At 41.0% G+C, this 23,784-nt stretch overlaps 1 protein-coding gene across 1 annotated transcript in view; it reads right to left on the bottom strand.

Moving 5' to 3' along the window:
* Window positions 1–23,784, bottom strand: part of LOC311321594 (NACHT, LRR and PYD domains-containing protein 14-like) — a gene marked incomplete at both ends in the record, with an annotated part of 74,542 nt that overhangs the window by 38,175 nt on the left and 12,583 nt on the right. Inside the window, 5 exons of the mRNA XM_084453587.1 lie at window positions 12,987–13,139; window positions 14,996–15,163; window positions 17,277–17,444; window positions 19,835–20,002; window positions 21,731–21,898. Of these exons, the coding sequence (XP_084309713.1) occupies window positions 12,987–13,139; window positions 14,996–15,163; window positions 17,277–17,444; window positions 19,835–20,002; window positions 21,731–21,898 (825 nt within the window). The remainder of the gene's footprint in view (window positions 1–12,986; window positions 13,140–14,995; window positions 15,164–17,276; window positions 17,445–19,834; window positions 20,003–21,730; window positions 21,899–23,784) is intronic.

Below are 23,784 nucleotides of genomic sequence, written 5' to 3'. Positions count from 1 at the left end.
TTATAGATAGGTTGATAGTGTTTAATGTATGTGTGTGTGTGTTTGTGTAATATAGTGTGAATGTGTGTGAATGTATTGATATTAAGTTAATATAAGGTTTATTCTCTGTTCCCCCCATGATTTTATGGGGTGCAGGTGTTGTGCTGTGTGGAGGGGGCTAGGAGAGCAAGGAGTGGGGTTTGTCACTATATCAGAGTGAGAAGGTGTGACTTTATAGGGGTTGAATCAAAGATAGGTTGATAGTGTTTAATATTGGGTGTGTGCGTGACTGGGTGTGTGTGTGTGTGTGTGTGTGTGTGTGTGTGTGTGTGTGTGTGTGTGTGTGAGAAGGAGGCGGGGTGTGTGACTGGGTGTGTGTGTGAGAAGGAGGCGGGGTGTGTGACTGGGGTGTGTGTGTGTGTGTGTGTGGCTACTGCCAGGTGTTCTAGTGAGTTTGATTTCCTTTAGATATTAGAATGTGTGTGTGTGTGTGTGTGTGTGTGTGTGTGTGTGTGTGTGTGTGTGGCTATTGCCAGGTGGTCTAGTGAGTTTGATTTCCCTTAGATATTAGAATGTGTGTGTGTATGTGTGTGTGTGTGTGTGGCTATTGCCAGTTGGTCTAGTGAGTTTGATTTCCCTTAGATATTAGAATGTGTGTGTGTGTGTGTGTGTGTGTGTGTGTGTGTGTGTGTGTGTGTGTGTGTGTGTGTGTGTGTGAATGTATTGATATTAAGTTACTAGGGTGGGGGTAGGAGGGGGTGGGGTGTTTGTCACTAAATCATAGTGAGAGAATGATAGGGGTGTGATTTTTAATGCAGGCTTCCCCTTTTCCCTGTTTGATCTGATTGAAATGAAGATGTTGTAGTAGGTCTAGTGAGTTTGATTTCCTTTAGATATCAGAATGTTTTAATGCATCGGTGGGTGGGGTGTGAATGTGTGTGTGTGTGAATGTATGGATATTAAGTTACTAGGGTGGGGGTAGGAGGGGGTGGGGTGTTTGTCACTAAATCATAGTGAGAGAATGATAGGGGTGTGATTTTTAATGCAGGCTTCCCCTTTTCCCTGTTTGATCTGATTGAAATGGATGTTGTAGTAGGTCTAGTGAGTTTGATTTCCTTTAGATATCAGAATGTTTTAATGCATCGGTGGGTGGGGTGTGAATGTGTGTGTGTGTGTTTGTGTATTATAGTGTGAATGTGTGTTAATGTAATGATATTAAGTTAATATAGGGATTATTCTCCATTCCCCAGGGTTTATGGCCTGCATGTGGTGTTCTGTGTGAGGGGCTAGGGGGTTTGTCACTAAATCATAGTGAGAAAATGATAGGGTGTGATTTTTAATACAGGTTTCACCCTTTTCCCTGTTTGATATTAAAATAATATAGTGTGAATGTGTGTTAATGTATTGATATTAAGTTAATATAGGGCTTATTCTCCAATACCCAGGGGTTTATGGCCTGCAGGTGGTGTTCTGTGTGAGGGGATAGGGGGGTTTGTCACTATAACACAGTGAGAAAATGATAGGGTGTGATTTTAATACAGGTTTCACCCTTCTCCCTGTTTGATATCAAAATAATATAGTGTGAATGTGTGTTAATGTATTGATATTAAGTTAATATAAGGTTTATTCTCCAAACCCCAGGATTTTATGGGGTGCAGGTGTTGTGCTGTGTGGATGGGGCTAGGAGAGCAAGGAGGGGTTTGTCACTATATCAGAGTGAGAAGGTGTGACTTTATAGGAATTGAATCAAAAGGGGGGTGTCTGACTGGGTGTGTGCGTGACTGGGGGTGTGTGACTGGGTGTGTGTGACTGGGGGGTGTGTGTGTGAGAGGAAGGAGGGGCGTGTGTGACTGGTGTGTGTGTGTGTGTGTGTGTGTGTGTGTGTGTGTGTGTGTGTGTGTGTGTGTGTGTGTGTGTGTGTGTGTGTGTCTAAGAATGTTTGTGAGGTGTGACTACTGCCAGGTGGTCTAGTGAGTTGATTCCTTTAGATATCAGAATGTTTTAATGTGTGTGTGTTTGTGTAATATAGTGTTTAATGTATGTGTGTATGTGTGTTTGTGTAATATAGTGTGAATGTGTGTTAATGTATTGATATTAAGTTAATATAGGGATTATTCTCCATTCCCCAGGGGTTTATGGGCTGCAGGTGGTGTTCTGTGTGAGGGGCTAGGGGGTTTTGTCACTATATCAGAGTGAGGAGGTGTGACTTTATAGGGGTTGAATCAATTGCCGTATCATAGATAGGGTTATAGTGTTTAATGTGGGTGTGTGTGTTTGTGTATTATAGTGTGAATGTGTGTTAATGTAATGATATTAAGTTAATATAGGGAATATTCTCCATTCCCCAGGGGTTTATGGCCTGCATGTGGTGTTCTGTGTGAGGGGCTAGGGGGTTTGTCACTAAATCATAGTGAGGAAATGATAGGGTGTGATTTTAATACAGGGTTCACCCTTTCTCCCTGTTTGATATCAAAATAATATACAGGGTTCACCCTTTCTCCCTGTTTGATATCAAAATAATATACAGGGTTCACCCTTTCTCCCTGTTTGATATCAAAATAATATACAGGTCTCACCCTTCTCCCTGTTTGATATCAAAATATTATACAGGTCTCACCCTTCTCCCTGTTTGATATCAAAATAATATAGTGTGAATGTGTGATAATGTATTGATATTAAGTTAATATAGGGATTATTCTACAATCCCCAGGGTTTATGGCCTGCATGTGGTGTTCTGTGTGAGGGGCTAGGGGTTTTGTCACTATATCATAGTGAGAAAATGATAGGGTGTGATTTTAATACAGGTTTCACCCTTCTCCCTGTTTGATATTAAAATAATATACAGGTCTCACCCTCTCCCCTGATTGAAATTAAGATGTTGTAGTAAGTCTAGTGAGTTGATCACTTTAGATATCAGAATGTTTTAACGCATCGGTGGGGGGTGTGAATATGTGTGTGTGTGTGTGTGTGTGTGTGTGTGTGTGTGTGTGTGTGTGTGTGTGTGTGTGTGTGTGTGTGTGAGAGTGAGAAGGAGGGGTGTGTGGGAGAAGGAGGGGTGTGAGGTGTGACTACTGCCATGGGGTCAGTGAGTTGATTCCTTTAGATATCAGAATGTTTTAATGCATAGATAGGGTTATAGTGTTTAATGTATGTGTGTGTGTTTGTGTAATATAGTGTGAATGTGTGTTAATGTATTGATATTAAGTTAATATAGGGATTATTCTCCATTCCCCAGGGGTTTATGGCCTGCATGTGGTGTTCTGTGTGAGGGGGTAGGGGGTTTGTCACTATAACAGAGTGAGAAAATGATAGGGTGTGATTTTAATACAGGTTTCACCCTTCTCCCTGTTTGATATCAAAATAATATACAGGTCTCACCCTCTCCCCTGATTGAAATTAAGATGTTGTAGTAAGTCTAGTGAGTTGATCACTTTAGATATCAGAATGTTTTAATGCATCGGTGGGGGGTGTGAATGTGTGTGTGTGTGTGTGTGTGAGTGAGAAGGAGGGGTGTGTGGGAGAAGGAGGGGTGTGAGGTGTGACTACTGCCATGTGGTCAGTGAGTTGATTCATTTAGATATCAGAATGTTTTAATGCATAGATAGGGTTATAGTGTTTAATGTATGTGTGTGTTTGTGTAATATAGTGTGAATGTGTGTTAATGTATTGATATTAAGTTACTATGGGTAGGAGGGGGTTTGTCACTATAACAGAGTGAGAAAATGATAGGGTGTGATTTTAATACAGGTTTCACCCTTTATCCCTGTATGATATCAAAATAATATACAGGTCTCACCCTTCTCCCTGTTTGATATCAAAATAATATAGTGTGAATGTGTGTTAATGTATTGATATTAAGTTAATATAGGGCTTATTATCCAATCCCCAGGGGTTTATGGCTTGCATGTGGTGTTCTGTGTGAGGGTCTAGGGGGTTTGTCACTAAATCATAGTGAGAAAATGATAGGGTGTGATTTTTAATACAGGTTTCACCCTTATCCCTGTTTGATATCAAAATAATATACAGGTCTCACCCTATCCCCTGATTGAAATTAAGATGATATAGTAAGTCTAGTGAGTTGACCCCCTTTAGATATCAGAATGTTTTAATGCATCGGTGGGTGGGGGTGTGTATGTGTGTGTGTGTGTGTGTGTGTGTGTGTGTGTATTGTGTGTGAAAATATAAACAATGATGTATACATTTTCAAAATGTTTATTGATGATAAATATGTATTGATGCATCATTATTATACAATAAAAAACATATTGAACAATAAATAGTTGCTCCACCTTGCTTTTATTTTATGTATTTGAAATGTTACAACAAACTCTGAAATATGATATACATAACACTGACATAACACTGACATAACACAACATAACACTGACATAACACTGACATAACACTGACATAAGTCAACATAACACTGACATAACTCAACATAACACTGACATAACTCAACATAACACCCTCTTTTATGATTTGATATAGAATGTTTATCACATTATGTTGATGTTATACTACGCCTCATAAAACGTATTCAAATACATCCATCCAATGGTTGGAATATCTATCCTATTCACGCGGCGTGTCAATACAACATGCGGTAAACACTGGGGAGGCTCAGTTTGGACATTACTATGTTGATGGTTTTTATGAACGTGACGGCTTGAACTATGCATTTGAATTCAACGGGTGCTTTTTCCACGGCCATTCGTGTCGATATAATGCGAACTGTGTCCACCCCTTGGCAGCCGTTTTCTTATGGTCTTTTGCACATGCGATTTAACTATAAATTAGAAATTCTTAGGACCGTTTATAATCTAACGGTTGAAGTAATGTGGGAGTGTGTATGGAATCGAATGAAACAGACAGATCCTAACGTTATAGCATTTATGGATACCTACGAAACACCGGAACGCCTACAATCCAGAGAGGGCGCCAACGCTAGGTCCGTATTTAGGTGATCTTACAAATGAAATTTCGGGGGGTAATTATATTATAGAGTTTTGCTCCGGGGGTCCAAAGACTTATGGATACCGTACTTCTGACGGTGCAGTTTGTATGAAGGCCAAGGGGATCACTTTGAACGCCGTCAATTCAGAAGTGATTAAATTGGATAACTTGAAGCAATTAGTAAGTCAGTTCATTTCTGAACGTGATGATTCAACACATCTTTTAGCCCCCACCGAAAATATCATACGCGTTTAAAAGACCCTTACTTTGAAGAACCAAACAAATGTTAAAAAATTCAGGATCGTCTACAATAAGAGGGTGTTATTATCAGATGGTACCACGTTACCCTACGGTTATTAAATATGGAAAAACAATCATCCGTCCTAAAGGATGATGTCAATTTTGATTTTAGACTAGCCCATCCATTTTCCTGTATTATAAGCGGTCCTTCTAACTCAGGCAAAACGTATTTCGTGGAGGGGTTACTACGCACTACTACACTACTACAAATGTACCCCGGTAATACACGTTATTTTATGGACGCTTTCAAAGATACAACCTCTATACCTTACGGCTAACTTTGAAAGCGTCCATAAAATAACGTGTATTACCGGGGTACATTTGGTGAGCCAATACAGAAATTTGCGAGGTATCTCTAGGATTTTTAAACAAAATCATGTAATTAGTATTAAGACTTATGTTCCTACTAGCAGAGCCCTGTACAAATATGTTTTGAATTAAATATAGAGCAGACAGGTTACGATGATGGACAAATTGTGTAAAGACTTTACCAACCTCATGATTACTAGATGCCTCATTCATCATATCATCTATTATTAATAAACAATTTTTAGTTGGGGTAGTAATTCATCATCATCTAACTTTTGAGGTAATCCTTGCACAAAATGAATGTTTCTTATTGTTAACAATCGGTCATATAGCGGTTGCCAGCAATCATATATGTATACGATATGATCAATTTTATGAGATATTAGACGATCGGCCTCGCGTAGTAACCCCTCCACGAAATACGTTTTGCCTGAGTTAGAAGGACCGCTTATAATACAGGAAAATGGATGGGCTAGTCTAAAATCAAAATTGACATCATCCTTTAGGACGGATGATTGTTTTTCCATATTTAATAACCGTAGGGTAACGTGGTACCATCTGATAATAACACCCTCTTATTGTAGACGATCCTGAATTTTTTAACATTTGTTTGGTTCTTCAAAGTTAGGGTCTTTTAAACGCGTATGATATTTTCGGTGGGGGCTAAAAGATGTGTTGAATCATCACGTTCAGAAATGAACTGACTTACTAATTGCTTCAAGTTATCCAATTTAATCACTTCTGAATTGACGGCGTTCAAAGTGATCCCCTTGGCCTTCATACAAACTGCACCGTCAGAAGTACGGTATCCATAAGTCTTTGGACCCCCGGAGCAAAACTCTATAATATAATTACCCCCCGAAATTTCATTTGTAAGATCACCTAAATACGGACCTAGCGTTGGCGCCCTCTCTGGATCGTAGGCGTTCCGGTGTTTCGTAGGTATCCATAAATGCTATAACGTTAGGATCTGTCTGTTTCATTCGATTCCATACACACTCCCACATTACTTCAACCGTTAGATTATAAACGGTCCTAAGAATTTCTAATTTATAGTTAAATCGCATGTGCAAAAGACCATAAGAAAACGGCTGCCAAGGGGTGGACACAGTTCGCATTATATCGACACGAATGGCCGTGGAAAAAGCACCCGTTGAATTCAAATGCATAGTTCAAGCCGTCACGTTCATAAAAACCATCAACATAGTAATGTCCAAACTGAGCCTCCCCAGTGTTTACCGCATGTTGTATTGACACGCCGCGTGAATAGGATAGATATTCCAACCATTGGATGGATGTATTTGAATACGTTTTATGAGGCGTAGTATAACATCAACATAATGTGATAAACATTCTATATCAAATCATAAAAGAGGGTGTTATGTTGAGTTATGTCAGTGTTATGTTGAGTTATGTCAGTGTTATGTTGACTTATGTCAGTGTTATGTCAGTGTTATGTCAGTGTTATGTTGTGTTATGTCAGTGTTATGTCAGTGTTATGTATATCATATTTCAGAGTTTGTTGTAACATTTCAAATACATAAAATAAAAGCAAGGTGGAGCAACTATTTATTGTTCAATATGTTTTTTATTGTATAATAATGATGCATCAATACATATTTATCATCAATAAACATTTTGAAAATGTATACATCATTGTTTATATTTTCACACACAATACACACACACACACACACACACACACACACACACACATACACACCCCCACCCACCGATGCATTAAAACATTCTGATATCTAAAGGGGGTCAACTCACTAGACTTACTATATCATCTTAATTTCAATCAGGGGATAGGGTGAGACCTGTATATTATTTTGATATCAAACAGGGATAAGGGTGAAACCTGTATTAAAAATCACACCCTATCATTTTCTCACTATGATTTAGTGACAAACCCCCTAGACCCTCACACAGAACACCACATGCAAGCCATAAACCCCTGGGGATTGGATAATAAGCCCTATATTAACTTAATATCAATACATTAACACACATTCACACTATATTATTTTGATATCAAACAGGGAGAAGGGTGAGACCTGTATATTATTTTGATATCATACAGGGATAAAGGGTGAAACCTGTATTAAAATCACACCCTATCATTTTCTCACTCTGTTATAGTGACAAACCCCCTCCTACCCATAGTAACTTAATATCAATACATTAACACACATTCACACTATATTACACAAACACACACATACATTAAACACTATAACCCTATCTATGCATTAAAACATTCTGATATCTAAATGAATCAACTCACTGACCACATGGCAGTAGTCACACCTCACACCCCTCCTTCTCCCACACACCCCTCCTTCTCACTCACACACACACACACACACATTCACACCCCCCACCGATGCATTAAAACATTCTGATATCTAAAGTGATCAACTCACTAGACTTACTACAACATCTTAATTTCAATCAGGGGAGAGGGTGAGACCTGTATATTATTTTGATATCAAACAGGGAGAAGGGTGAAACCTGTATTAAAATCACACCCTATCATTTTCTCACTCTGTTATAGTGACAAACCCCCTACCCCCTCACACAGAACACCACATGCAGGCCATAAACCCCTGGGGAATGGAGAATAATCCCTATATTAACTTAATATCAATACATTAACACACATTAACACTATATTACACAAACACACACACATACATTAAACACTATAACCCTATCTATGCATTAAAACATTCTGATATCTAAAGGAATCAACTCACTGACCCCATGGCAGTAGTCACACCTCACACCCCTCCTTCTCCCACACACCCCTCCTTCTCACTCACACACACACACACACACACACACACACACACACACACACACATATTCACACCCCCCACCGATGCGTTAAAACATTCTGATATCTAAAGTGATCAACTCACTAGACTTACTACAACATCTTAATTTCAATCAGGGGAGAGGGTGAGACCTGTATATTATTTTAATATCAAACAGGGAGAAGGGTGAAACCTGTATTAAAATCACACCCTATCATTTTCTCACTATGATATAGTGACAAAACCCCTAGCCCCTCACACAGAACACCACATGCAGGCCATAAACCCTGGGGATTGGAGAATAATCCCTATATTAACTTAATATCAATACATTATCACACATTCACACTATATTATTTTGATATCAAACAGGGAGAAGGGTGAGACCTGTATAATATTTTGATATCAAACAGGGAGAAGGGTGAGACCTGTATATTATTTTGATATCAAACAGGGAGAAAGGGTGAACCCTGTATATTATTTTGATATCAAACAGGGAGAAAGGGTGAACCCTGTATATTATTTTGATATCAAACAGGGAGAAAGGGTGAACCCTGTATTAAAATCACACCCTATCATTTCCTCACTATGATTTAGTGACAAACCCCCTAGCCCCTCACACAGAACACCACATGCAGGCCATAAACCCCTGGGGAATGGAGAATATTCCCTATATTAACTTTATATCATTACATTAACACACATTCACACTATAATACACAAACACACACACCCACATTAAACACTATAACCCTATCTATGATACGGCAATTGATTCAACCCCTATAAAGTCACACCTCCTCACTCTGATATAGTGACAAAACCCCCTAGCCCCTCACACAGAACACCACCTGCAGCCCATAAACCCCTGGGGAATGGAGAATAATCCCTATATTAACTTAATATCAATACATTAACACACATTCACACTATATTACACAAACACACATACACACATACATTAAACACTATATTACACAAACACACACACATTAAAACATTCTGATATCTAAAGGAATCAACTCACTAGACCACCTGGCAGTAGTCACACCTCACAAACATTCTTAGACACACACACACACACACACACACACACACACACACACACACACACACACACACACACACACACACACACACACACACACACACACACACACCCAGTCACACACGCCCCTCCTTCCTCTCACACACACACCCCCCAGTCACACACACCCAGTCACACACACCCAGTCACGCACACACCCAGTCACACCCCCCCCCCCCTTTTGATTCAATTCCTATAAAGTCACACCTTCTCACTCTGATATAGTGACAAACCCCTCCTTGCTCTCCTAGCCCCATCCACACAGCACAACACCTGCACCCCATAAAATCCTGGGGTTTGGAGAATAAACCTTATATTAACTTAATATCAATACATTAACACACATTCACACTATATTATTTTGATATCAAACAGGGAGAAGGGTGAAACCTGTATTTAAATCACACCCTATCATTTTCTCACTCTGTTATAGTGACAAACCCCCCCTATCCCCTCACACAGAACACCACCTGCAGGCCATAAACCCCTGGGGATTGGAGAATAAGCCCTATATTAACTTAATATCAATACATTAACACACATTCACACTATATTATTTTAATATCAAACAGGGAAAAGGGTGAAACCTGTATTAAAAATCACACCCTATCATTTTCTCACTATGATTTAGTGACAAACCCCCTAGCCCCTCACACAGAACACCACATGCAGGCCATAAACCCCTGGGGTTTGGAGAATAATCCCTATATTAACTTAATATCATTACATTAACACACATTCACACTATAATACACAAACACACACACACATACATTAAACACTATATTACACAAACACACACACATTAAAACATTCTGATATCTAAAGGAATCAACTCACTAGACCACCTGGCAGTAGTCACACCTCACAAACATTCTTAGACACACACACACACACACACACACACACACACACACACACCCAGTCACACACGCCCCTCCTTCCTCTCACACACACACCCCCCAGTCACACACCCCCAGTCACGCACACACCCAGTCACACACCCCCCTTTTGATTCAATTCCTATAAAGTCACACCTTCTCACTCTGATATAGTGACAAACCCCTCCTTGCTCTCCTAGCCCCATCCACACAGCACAACACCTGCACCCCATACAATCCTGGGGTTTGGAGAATAAACCTTATATTAACTTAATATCAATACATTAACACACATTCACACTATATTATTTTAATATCAAACAGGGAAAAGGGTGAAACCTGTATTAAAAATCACACCCTATCATTTTCTCACTATGATTTAGTGACAAACATCCTAGCCCCTCACACAGAACACCACATGCAGGCCATAAACCCTGGGGAATGGAGAATAATCCCTATATTAACTTAATATCATTACATTAACACACATTCACACTATAATACACAAACACACACACACACATTCACACCCCACCCACCGATGCATTAAAACATTCTGATATCTAAAGGAAATCAAACTCACTAGACCTACTACAACATCTTCATTTCAATCAGATCAAACAGGGAAAAGGGGAAGCCTGCATTAAAAATCACACCCCTATCATTCTCTCACTATGATTTAGTGACAAACACCCCACCCCCTCCTACCCCCACCCTAGTAACTTAATATCAATACATTCACACACACACACACACACACACACACACACACACACACACACACACACATTCTAATATCTAAGGGAAATCAAACTCACTAGACCACCTGGCAATAGCCACACACACACACACACACACATACACACACACATTCTAATATCTAAGGGAAATCAAACTCACTAGACCACCTGGCAATAGCCACACACACACACACACACACACACACACACACACACACACACATTCTAATATCTAAAGGAAATCAAACTCACTAGAACACCTGGCAGTAGCCACCCACAAACACACACACACACACACCCCAGTCACACACCCCGCCTCCTTCTCACACACACACACACAGTCACACACCCCGCCTCCTTCTCACACACACACACACACACACACACACACACACACACACACACCCAGTCACGCACACACCCAATATTAAACACTATCAACCTATCTTTGATTCAACCCCTATAAAGTCACACCTTCTCACTCTGATATAGTGACAAACCCCACTCCTTGCTCTCCTAGCCCCCTCCACACAGCACAACACCTGCACCCCATAAAATCATGGGGGGAACAGAGAATAAACCTTATATTAACTTAATATCAATACATTCACACACATTCACACTATATTACACAAACACACACACACATACATTAAACACTATCAACCTATCTATAATATAACCCTTGATTCAACCCCTATAAAGTCACTATAAAGTCACACCTCACACACACACACACACACACACGCACACACAGTCACGCACACACATTAAAACATTCTGATATCTAACCCTTGAATCAAAACCACTAGGCCACTATTAAGTCACACCTCACAAACATTCAATCACACACACACACACACACACACACACACACACACACACACACACACACACAGAACACCCAGTCACGCACACACATTAAAACATTCTGATATCTAACCCTTGAATCAAAACCACTAGGCCACTATTAAGTCACACCTCACAAACATTCAATCACACACACACACACACACACACACACCCAGTCACACAAACAACCAGTCACGCACACACATTAAAACATTCTGATAACTAAAGGAATCAACTCACTAGTCCACATGGCACCAGTCACACCTCACAAACATTCAATCACACACACACACACACACACACCCAGTCACACAAACAACCAGTCACGCACACACATTAAAACATTCTGATAACTAAAGGAATCAACTCACTAGTCCACATGGCACCAGTCACACCTCACAAACATCCAAACACACACACACACACACACACACACAAACAACCAGTCACGCACACACACACACACACAGAACACCCAGTCACGCACACACAGAAGACCCAGTCACGCACACACAGAAGACCACCTGCAGCCCATAAAGTCCTGGGGGAATAGTGAATAACCCCTATACTATCTTAATACCATTACATTAACACACATACACACTATAGCATTTTGATAGCACACTATCAACCTATCTATAATACAGACCTTAATTCAAACCCTATAAACCCACTATAAAGTCACACCTCACAAACATTTCAAACACACACACAAAACCACCCCCTCCTATTGTGCCAGACAAACCCCGGACCAGGTGCATGTCATAAAATAAGTTTAATCTCATTTGCATATCAAATTAGGGGGTCATAAATGCTCATTAATATACCAAGTGCCCTCTATTATAGTAGTGATATTGGGCACTTGGCTGATCAGATGTACTTGATTTGTAGTGATAGTCTCTGTTTGGTGAAACATATTTGTTTGAAAGCCTATTTCTTAAGCTGAGTATCCATGCTCGACATGCTACTTTAAGGGAAGAGATATAAAATGTATGTTACTGTTGTACTGAGACATTCAAACACAATCAATGACAGGATGAATATGCTCAGTAATACTGACCTCAGTTTCTCCAGTTTACAGTGTGGATTCCCCAGTCCAGCAGAGAGCAGCTTCACTCCTGAATACTGCAGGTTATTCACACTCAGGTCCAGGTCTCTCAGATGTGAGGAGATGAGAGCTGAGGCCAGCGCTTCACAGCATCCCTCTGAGAGACTACACCAACACAGGCTGAATGACATCAGGAGAAAATAAGACATCAGCATTTTGTATTCATACTATGATCTGATAAATTATAATAAAAAATAACAACTCTTGTACATTTGCCATATGTAAATAATATGGGTTCAGTCTACAATGAAATGCTTAGCAGTGGCTGGTGTGGGGTTCAAACCTACAACCCTGAGATTGAGCCCCATGCCTGACTGAGTTAACCAACAGCCCAAACATGGAAGACAGCAAATATTTTATAATCACAATGACAGAAAGTGGGAATAGACCACCAAACCCTTAGGTGTGTCTACAACATTTTTCTTGTCTGTAGACCAAAGGCCCACGGGTCAAAATAATGATCACATTTCCCTCATGAGTGGAGACATTTTCTGCAGTACATGTAGTTGTTAACAGTTCAGGCTTACTACAGTACCAGTCCCACACCTGTATGAACATCTGGGTTACATTTTGACAGTGTTCGACTCCCTCTTGAGGTTGTGCGTGGTGGTGCGCTGTGTGGAAAAGTGGAGTTTAGAAAAAAGAAAAGGCACACTGTGGTCTTGGAGAGGTGTGTAACGGGTGACAGACTGAGGAAAAGACCCGCACACTCATGTCTGCGTCCAGTGTAACTACACACACCTGCAGCACCTTCAAGCACCCCTCACAGTCCATTCCCATTAAAGGGGTCATCGTTTGCCATACTAAGTCAGTGATACTGTATATTTAATCACATAAGTCCTTGTGAGACGTCTTATGTAGGTAAGACTAGCCGTGAACTAAAGACCTGCATCGTGGAACATGGCAGCACTATCTATGTAAAAACCACAACTACCCTGGCAGTAGCAGCGCACTTTGTAGAAGAGAATGATCCTATTTCCTCTTTGAGTTATATAGGAATAGAACATGTCTCCCTCCCTAGAGGTGGTGGCAATTTAGACAACCTCCTATCCAGAAGGGAGAACTTCTACATTCACTATTTGAAAACTCTGGCCCCTCATGGTTTTAATGCTGAATTTGAATTGAAATGTTTCCTATAAACTTGTCATCTACGGGGAATGGCCTCGTTACACCCTCATCCACCTGATAGGAAGTCCAGTTTGAGCTTCATATGATGCCCTTTTGGGTTTGATGTTTAAGCTTTTCTTGCCCTTTCTTGTAAATAATTTATATAAATATTCTGTATATTTTATATCTTATCGGTGTAATGTATTCTATGCCCCTATTCTATTACTGAGGCTGTCCTTTGTCCACTTTCTGTAACTGTATACACTGACAGCACAATTCATCATCATAGCTGATTATGCATTTGATCTTTTTACAACTGTATTTGTAAATTAAATTATTCTATGAAACTGTTTCCATCTTAAAATGTTGAAATGCATAACCTGCCCCGTCGCACTGGTTAATCAGGGGCGTGCACTATTTAAGGTGTGTCACCCATGGGTGTTGTATGACTTTGACAAAGGCCGCAAGGCCGAAACGTTCGTCCGTTCAATTAAATGACCCTGCATTGAGAGCTTGAGTGTGTGGATTCTTGCTTTTGTTCAGACATGTTCTAATGTAGAGATCAGATGGTTTTTAGTCTTCAGATTCTGATAACGTAAACATGTTACTCTACTCAGTGTTATTAAAAGTTGTACATCTGATTTGATATTGGGCACTTGGCTGATCAGATGTACTTGATTTGTAGTGATAGTCTCTGTTTGGTGAAACATATTTGATTGAAAGCCTATTTCTTAAGCTGAGTATCCATGCTCAACATGCTACTTTAAGGGAAGAGATATAAAATGTATGTTACTGTTGTACTGAGACATTCAAACACAATCAATGACAGGATGAATATGCTCAGTAATACTGACCTCAGTTTCTCCAGTTTACACTGTGGATTCTCAAGTCCAGCAGAGAGCAGCTTCACTCCTGAATCCAGCAGGTTATTGTGACTCAGGTCCAGGTCTCTCAGATGTGAGGAGATGAGAGCTGAGGCAAGCGCTTCACAGCATCCCTCTGAGAGACTACACGCAATCAGGCTGAATGACATCAGGAGAAAATAAGACATCAAGATTTTGTATTCATAGCATGATCTGATAAATAATAATAAAAAATAACAACTCTTGTACATTTGCCATATGTAAATAATATGGGTTCTGTCTACAATGAAATGCTTAGCAGTGGCTGGTGTGGGGTTCAAACCTACAACCCTGAGATTGAGCCCCATGCCTGACTGAGTTAACCAACAGCCCAAACATGGAGGACAGCAAATATTTTATAATCACAATGACAGAAAGTGGCAATAGACCAAAAACCCTTAGGTGTGTCTACAACATTTATTTTGTCTGTAGACCAAAGGCTCACGGGTCAAAATAATGATCACATTTGCCTCATGAGTGGAGACATTTTCTGCAGTACATGTAGTTGTTAACAGTTCAGGCTTACTACAGTACCAGGCCCACACTTGTATGAACATCTGGGTTACATTTTAAAAGTGTTCTACTCCCTCTTGAGGTTGTGAGTGGTGGTGCGCTGTGTGGAAAAGTGGAGTTTAGAAAAAAGAAAAGGCACACCGTGGTCTTGGAGAGGTGTGTAACGGTTGACAGACTGAAGAAAAGACCCGCACACTCATGTCTGCGTCCAGTGTAACTACACACACCTGGAGCACCTTCAAGCACCCCTCACAGTCCATTCCCATTAAAGGGGTCATCATTTGCCATACTAAGTCAGTGATACTGTATATTTAATCACATAAGTCCTTGTGGGACCTCTTATGTAGGTAAGACTAGCCGTGAACTAACCCAGCAAACACGCAACATCAGGGAGACAGACGTTCAGATCATGTCTTAATAACGTCCGTCGGTCCAGAACCCCATTTGTACATCTGCTGGACCCCTCAATATTCAAACGTCTGGCTTGCACCCCTCTAAGACGTCTGTGGACCTGCAAAACGGGTTCAATATCTGAATGTAAAATAAAAACATTCATTCTGGCTCCTAATTGGATGTCTTTGGACGTCCGAAAAAGACAAAAAAGACATCTAAAAGACGTCTTTTAGACGTGTCTTTGCTCAGTGGGAAAGACCCGCATCGTGGAACATGGCAGCACTATCTATGTAAAAACCACAACTACCCTGGCAGTAGCAGCGCACTTTGTAGAAGAGAATGATCCTATTTCCTCTTTGAGTTATATAGGAATAGAACATGTCTCCCTCCCTAGAAGGGGTGGCAATTAAGACAACCTCCTATCCAGAAGGTAGAACTTCTACATTCACTATTTGAAAACTCTGGCCCCTCATGGTTTTAATGCTGAATTTGAATTGAAATGTTTCCTATAATCTTGTCAACCACGGGGAATGGCCTCGTTACACCCTCATCCAGCTGATAGGAATTCCAGTTTGAGCTTCATATGATGCCCTTTTGGGTTTGATGTTTAAGCTTTTCTTGCCCTTTCTTGTAAATTATTTATATAAATATTCTGTATATTTTATATCTTATCGGTGTAATGTATTCTATGCCCCTATTCTATTACTGAGGCTGTCCTTTGTGCACTTTCTGTAACTGTATACACTGACACCACTATTCATCATCATAGCTGATTATGCATTTGATCTTTTTACAACTGTATTTGTAAATTAAATTATTCTATGAAACTGTTTCCATCTTAAAATGTTGAAATGCATAACCTGCCCCGTCGCACTGGTTAATCAGGGGCGTGCACTATTAAAGGTGTGTCACCCATGGCTGCTGTATGACTTTGACAAAGGCCGCAAGGCCGAAACGTTCGTCCATTCAATTAAATCACCCTGCATTGAGAGCTTGAGTGTGTGGTTTCTTTCTTTTGTTCAGACATGTTCTAATGTAGAGATCAGATGGTTTTAAGTCTTCAGATTCTGATAACGTAAACATGTTACTCAGTGTTATTAAAAGTTGTACATCTGATTCGATATTGGGCACTTGGCTGATCAGATGTACTTGATTTGTGGTGATAGTCTCTGTTTGGTGAACCATTTGTTTGAAAGCCTATTTCTTAAGCTGAGTATCCATGCTCGACATGCTACTTTAAGGGAAGAGAAATAAAATGTATGTTACTGTTGTACTGAGACATTCAAACACAATCAATGACAGGATGAATATGCTCAGTAATACTGACCTCAGTTTCTCCAGTTTACAATGTGGATTCCCCAGTTCAGCAGAGAGCAGCTTCACTCCTGAATCCAGCAGCTTATTGTCACTCAGGTCCAGGTCTCTCAGATGTGAGGAGATGAGAGCTGAGGCCAGCGCTTCACAGCATCCCTCTGAGAGATTACACCCACTCAGGCTGAATGACATCAGGAGAAAATAAGACATCAGCATTTTGTATTCATACTATGATCTGATAAATAATAATAAAAAATAACAACTCTTGTACATTTGCCATATGTAAATAATATGGGTTCTGTCTAAGATGAAATGCTTAGCAGTGGCTGGTGTGGGGTTCAAACCTACAACCCTGAGATTGAGCCCCATGCCTGACTGAGTTAACCAACAGCCCAAACATGGAAGACAGCAAATATTTTATAATCACAATGACAGAAAGTGGCAATAGACCAAAAACCCTTAGGTGTGTCTACAACATTTATTTTGTCTGTAGACCAAATGCCCACGGGTCAAAATAATGATCACATTTGCCTCATGAGTGGAGACATTTTCTGCAGTACATGTAGTTGTTAACAGTTCAGGCTTACTACAGTACCAGTCCCACATCTGTATGAACATCTGGGTTACATTTTGACAGTGTTCGACTCCCTCTTGAGGTTGTGAGTGGTGGTGCGCTGTGTTGAAAAGTGGAGTTTAGAAAAAAGAAAAGGCACACCGTGGTCTTGGAGAGGTGTGTAAAGGGTGACAGACTGAAGAAAAGACCCGCACACACATGTCTGTGTCCAGTGTAACTAAATGGTAAATGGACTGCACTTATATAGCGCTTTTCCACCTTAGCGGCACTCAAAGCGCTTTACAATGGCCTCTCATTCACCCATTCACACACACATTCACACACCAATGGTGGTAGCTGCCATGCAAGGTGCTAACCTGCTCATTGGGAGCAATTTGGGGTTAGGTGTCTTGCTCAAGGACACTTCGACATGTGGACTGTCAGAGCTGGGATTCGAACCGCTGACCATTCGATCATTGAACGACCTGCTCTACCAACTAAGCTACAGCCGCCCCAAACTACACACACCTGCAGCACCTTCAAGCACCCCTCACAGTCCATTTCCATTATAGGGGTCATCATTTGCCATACTAAGTCAGTGATACTGTATATTTAATCACATAAGTCCTTGTGGGACGTCTTATGTAGGTAAGACTAGCCGTGAACTAACCCAGCAAACACGCAACATCAAGGAGACGTTCAGATCATGTCTTAATAACGTCCGTCGGTCCAGAACCCCATTTGTACGTCTGCTGGACCCCTCAATATTCTAACGTCTGGCTTGGACCCCTCTAAGACATCTGTGAACGTGCACAAACGGTTCAATATCTGAACGTAAAAAAAAAACATTCATTCTGGCTCCTAATTGGATGTCTTTGGACGTCCGAAAAAGACAAAAAAGACATCTAAAATACGTCTTTTAGATGTGTCTTTGCTCAGTGGGAAAGACCCGCATCATGGAACATGGCAGCACTATCTATGTAAAAACCACAACTACCCTGGCAGTAGCAGCGCACTTTGTAGAAGAGAATGATCCTATTTCCTCTTTGAGTTATATAGGAATAGAACATGTCTCCCTCCCTAGAAGGGGTGGCGATTTAGACAACCTATCCAGAAGGGAGAACTTCTACATTCACTATTTGAAAACTCTGGCCCCTCATGGTTTTAATGCTGAATTTGAATTGAAATGTTTCCTATTAACTTGTCATCCACGGGGAATGGCCTCGTTACACCCTCATCCACCTGATAGGAAGTCCAGTTTGAGCTTCATATGATGCCCTTTTGGGTTTGATGTTTAAGCTTTTCTTGCCCTTTCTTGTAAATAATTTATATAAATATTCTGTATATTTTATATCTTATTGGTGTAATGTATTCTATGCCCCTATTCTATTACTGAGGCTGTCTTTTGTGCACTTTCTGTAACTGTATACACTGACAGCACAATTCATTATCATAGCTGATTATGCATTTGATATTTGTACAACTGTATTTTTAAACTCAATTATTCTATGAAACTGTTTCCATCTTAAAATGTTGAAATGCATAACCTGCTCCCTGACTTCACTGGTTAATCAGGGGCGTGCACTATTTAAGGTGTGTCACCCATGGGTGCTGTATGACTTTGACAAAGGCCGCAAGGCCGAAACGTTTGTCCGTTCAATTAAATCACCCTGCATTGAGAGCATGAGTGTGTGGTTTCTTTCTTTTGTTCAGACATGTTCTTATGTAGAGATCAGATGGTTTTTAGTCTTCAGATTCTGATAACGTAAACATGTTACTCAGTGTTATTAAAAGTTGTACATCAGATTTGATATTGGGCACTTGGCTGATCAGATGTACTTGATTTGTGGTGATAGTCTCTGTTTGGTGAACCATATTTGTTTGAAAGCCTATTTCTTAAGCTGAGTATCCATGCTCGACATGCTACTTTAAGGGAAGAGATATACAATGTATGTTACTGTTGTACTGAGACATTCAAACACAATCAATGACAGGATGAATAATCCAGTAATACTGACCTCAGTTTCTCCAGTTTACAGTGTGGATTCCCCAGTCCAGCAGAGAGCAGCTTCACTCCTGAATCCTGCAGCTTATTGTGACTCAGGTCCAGGTCTCTCAGATGTGAGGAGATGAGAGCTGAGGCCAGCGCTTCACAGCATCCCTCTGAGAGATAACACCGACTCAGGCTGAATGACATCAGGAGAAAATAAGATATCAGCATTTTGTATTCATACCATGATCTGATAAATAATAATAAAAAATAACAACTCTTGTACATTTGCCATATGTAAATAATATGGGTTCTGTCTACAATGAAATGCTTAGCAGTGGCTGGTGTGGGGTTCAAACATTCAACCCTGAGATTGAGCCCCATGCCTGACTGAGTTAACCAACAGCCCAAACATGGAAGACAGCAAATATTTTATAATCACAATGACAGAAAGTGGGAATAGACCACCAAACCCTTAGGTGTGTCTACAACATTAATTTTGTCTGTAGACCAAAGGGCCACGGGTCAAAATAATGATCACATTTGCCTCGTAAGTGGAGACATTTTCTACAGTACATGTAGTTGTTAACAGTTCAGGCTTACTAGAGTACCAGTCCCACACCTGTATGAACATCTGGGTTACATTTTGACAGTGTTCTATTCCCTCTTGAGGTTGTGAGTGTAACTGTACAGTGTAACTACACACACCTGAAGCACCCTCAAGCACCCCTCACAGTCCATTCCCATTAAAGGGGTCATCATTTGCCATACTCAGTCAGTGATACTGTATATTTAATCACATAGGTCCTTGTGGGACGTCTTATGTAGGTAAGACTAGCCGTGAACTAAAGACCCGCATCGTGGAACATGGCAGCACTATCTATGTAAAAACCACAACTACCCTGGCAGTAGCAGCGCACTTTGTAGAAGAGAATGATCCTATTTCCTCTTTGAGTTATATAGGAATAGAACATGTCTCCCTCCCTAGAAGGGGTGGCAATTTAGACAACCTACTATCCAGAAGGGAGAACTTCTACATTCACTATTTGAAAACTCTGGCCCCTCATGGTTTTAATGCTTATTTTGAATTGAAATGTTTCCTATAATCTTGTCATCCACGGGGAATGGCCTCGTTACACGCTCATCCACCTGATAGGAAGTCCAGTTTGAGCTTCATATGATGCCCTTTTGGATTTGATGTTTAAGCTTTTCTTGCCCTTTCTTGTAAATTATTTATGTAAATATTCTGTATATTTTATATCTTATTGGTGTAATGTATTCTATGCCCCTATTCTATTACTGAGGCTGTCTTTTGTGCACTTTCTGTAACTGTATACACTGTCACCACTATTCATCATCATAGCTGATTAGGCATTTCATATTTGTACAACTGTATTTGTATACTCAATTATTCTATGAAACTGTTTACATCTTAAAATGTTGAAATGCATAACCTGCCCCCTGACGTCACTGGTTAATCAGGGGCGTGCACTATTAAAGGTGTGTCACCCATGGCTGCTGTATGACTTTGACAAAGGCCGCAAGGCCGAAACGTTCGTCCGTTCAATTAAATAACCCTGCATTGAGAGCTTGAGTGTGTGGTTTCTTTCTTTTGTTCAGACATGTTCTAATGTAGAGATCAGATGGTTTTAAGTCTTCAGATTCTGATAACGTAAACATGTTACTCAGTGTTATTAAAAGTTGTACATCTGATTCGATATTGGGCACTTGGCTGATCAGATGTACTTGATTTGTGGTGATAGTCTCTGTTTGGTGAACCATTTGTTTGAAAGCCTATTTCTTAAGCTGAGTATCCATGCTCGACATGCTACTTTAAGGGAAGAGATATAAAATGTATGTTACTGTTGTACTGAGACATTCAAACACAATCAATGACAGGATGAATATGCCCAATAATACTGACCTCAGTGTCTCCAGTTTACAGTGTGGATTCCCCAGTCCAGCAGAGAGCAGCTCTACTCCTGAATCCAGCAGGGCATTGAGCCTCAGGTCCAGGTCTCTCAGATGTGAGGAGATGAGAGCTGAGGCCAGCGCTTCACAGCATCCCTCTGAGAGATTACACCCACTCAGGCTGAATGACATCAGGAGAAAATAAGACATCAGCATTTTGTATTCATACTATGATCTGATAAATAATAATAAAAAATAACAAGTCTTGTACATTTGCCATATGTAAATAATATGGGTTCTGTCTACAATGAAATGCTTAGCAGTGGCTGGTGTGGGGTTCAAACCTACAACCCAGAAAATAAGACCTCATTAGTTTATCCATATCTCGACGTGATTCATAATAATAAAGACAAATCTTAATAAAATAAAAACAAATAACAAAAACAACTAGAAAGTACATTTCCTGGAGAAAATGTGAGGTGGGCTAGCTGCTGCAGCTGTATGTAACAGCTACTGCTAGAACTACTACGGACCATTCAATCTACATGCACCCACCGGTGAAGACCGTGCGTCTCAAGCCCACTCAGGGGCTGAGTTGTGGGGTCTGTGGTGTGGACAGTGGCATGGTGGTGAGACTCCGCCCCCTGAGGTCAGAGCTTGTCGAGGACAGTGTACCCCTCTCCGCGCCACCTACCCGCCTTCACCAGTGAAGACTGTGTGTCTCTAGCCACCTCAGAGGCTGTGTTCTGAGGTCCGTGGCATGGATAGTGGCGTGATGGCGAGACTCCGCCCCCTCCGGTCAGAGCAGGTCGGGGGCAGTGCACTGACATCCGGGCAATCTCCATGCACCCAACAGTGAAGACCGTGTGTCTGTAGCTCACTCAGGGGCTGAGATGTGGGGACAGTGGCGTGGATAGTGGCGTTGTGACGAGACTCCGCCCCCTCGGGTCAGAGCCGGTCTAGGACAGCGTACTGCTCCCCGGACCACCCACATGCACCCAACCGTGAAAACTGCGTCTTTAGCCAACTCAGGGTCTGAGATGTGGGGACAGTGGCGTGGATAGTGGCGTGGTGGTGAGACTCCGCCCCCTCAGGTCAGAGGTTGTGGGGGGCAGGTCAGTGATTGCCAGGCCATCCCAATGCACCCCTCATTGGAGACCATGTGTCTATAGCCCACGCTGGGCGGAGCAGTAGCTGTGGAGGTGTTGCAGTAGGTGTTTGTTATAAGTACTGCTAGTACTACACTCAAAAATAGATTAGACCACTCATCATAACTCATAGTTTTATTGAGTTCAATAGCTGAAAGAGGAGAACATATATTAATATGAGTTTACAGCCTGAGAAAGAGTGTCATTCTGAATATTTCTTTGAATATAAGGAAGGAAGAAAGAAAGAAAGAAAGAAAGGAAGGGAAGGAAGGAAGGAAGGAAGGAAGGAAGGATGGAAGGAAGGAAAGAGAAAGAAAGAAAGAAAGAAAGAAAGAAAGAAGGAAGGAAGGGAAGGATGGAAGGAAGGAAGGAAGGAAGGAAGGATGGAAGGAAGGATGGAAGGAAGGAAGGAAAGGAAGGAAAGATGGAAGGAAGGAAAGGAAGGATGGAAGGAAGGATGGAAGGAAGGAAGGATGGAAGGATGGAAGGATGGATGGAAGGAAGGAAGGATGGAAGGAAGGAAGAAAGGAAAGGAAGGAAGGATGGAAGGAAGGAAAGGAAGGAAAGATGGAAGGAAGGAAGGAAGGAAGGAATGAAGGAAGGAAGGAAGGAAGGAAGGAAGGAAGGAAGGAAGGAAGGAAGAAAGAAAGAAAGGAAAGGAAGGATGTAAGGAAGGATGTAAGGAAGGAAGAAAGGAAATGAAGGAAGGATGGAAGGAAGGAAGGAAGGAAAGGAAAGGAAAGGAAAGGAAAGGAAGGAAGGATGGAAGGAAGGAAGGAAGAAAGGAAAGGAAAGGAAGGATGGAAGGAAGGAAAGGAAGGAAGGATGGAAGGAAGGAAAGAAAGAAAGAAGGAGGGAAGGAAGGATGGAAGGAAGGATGAAAGGAAGGAAGGATGGAAGGAAAGAAAGAAAGATGGAT

Source organism: Borostomias antarcticus (genome assembly GCF_949987555.1).
Source record: "Borostomias antarcticus genome assembly, chromosome: 19".
NCBI classification, from domain to species: Eukaryota; Metazoa; Chordata; class Actinopteri; order Stomiiformes; family Stomiidae; genus Borostomias; species Borostomias antarcticus.
This window is presented reverse-complemented; position numbering and strand designations above follow the sequence as displayed.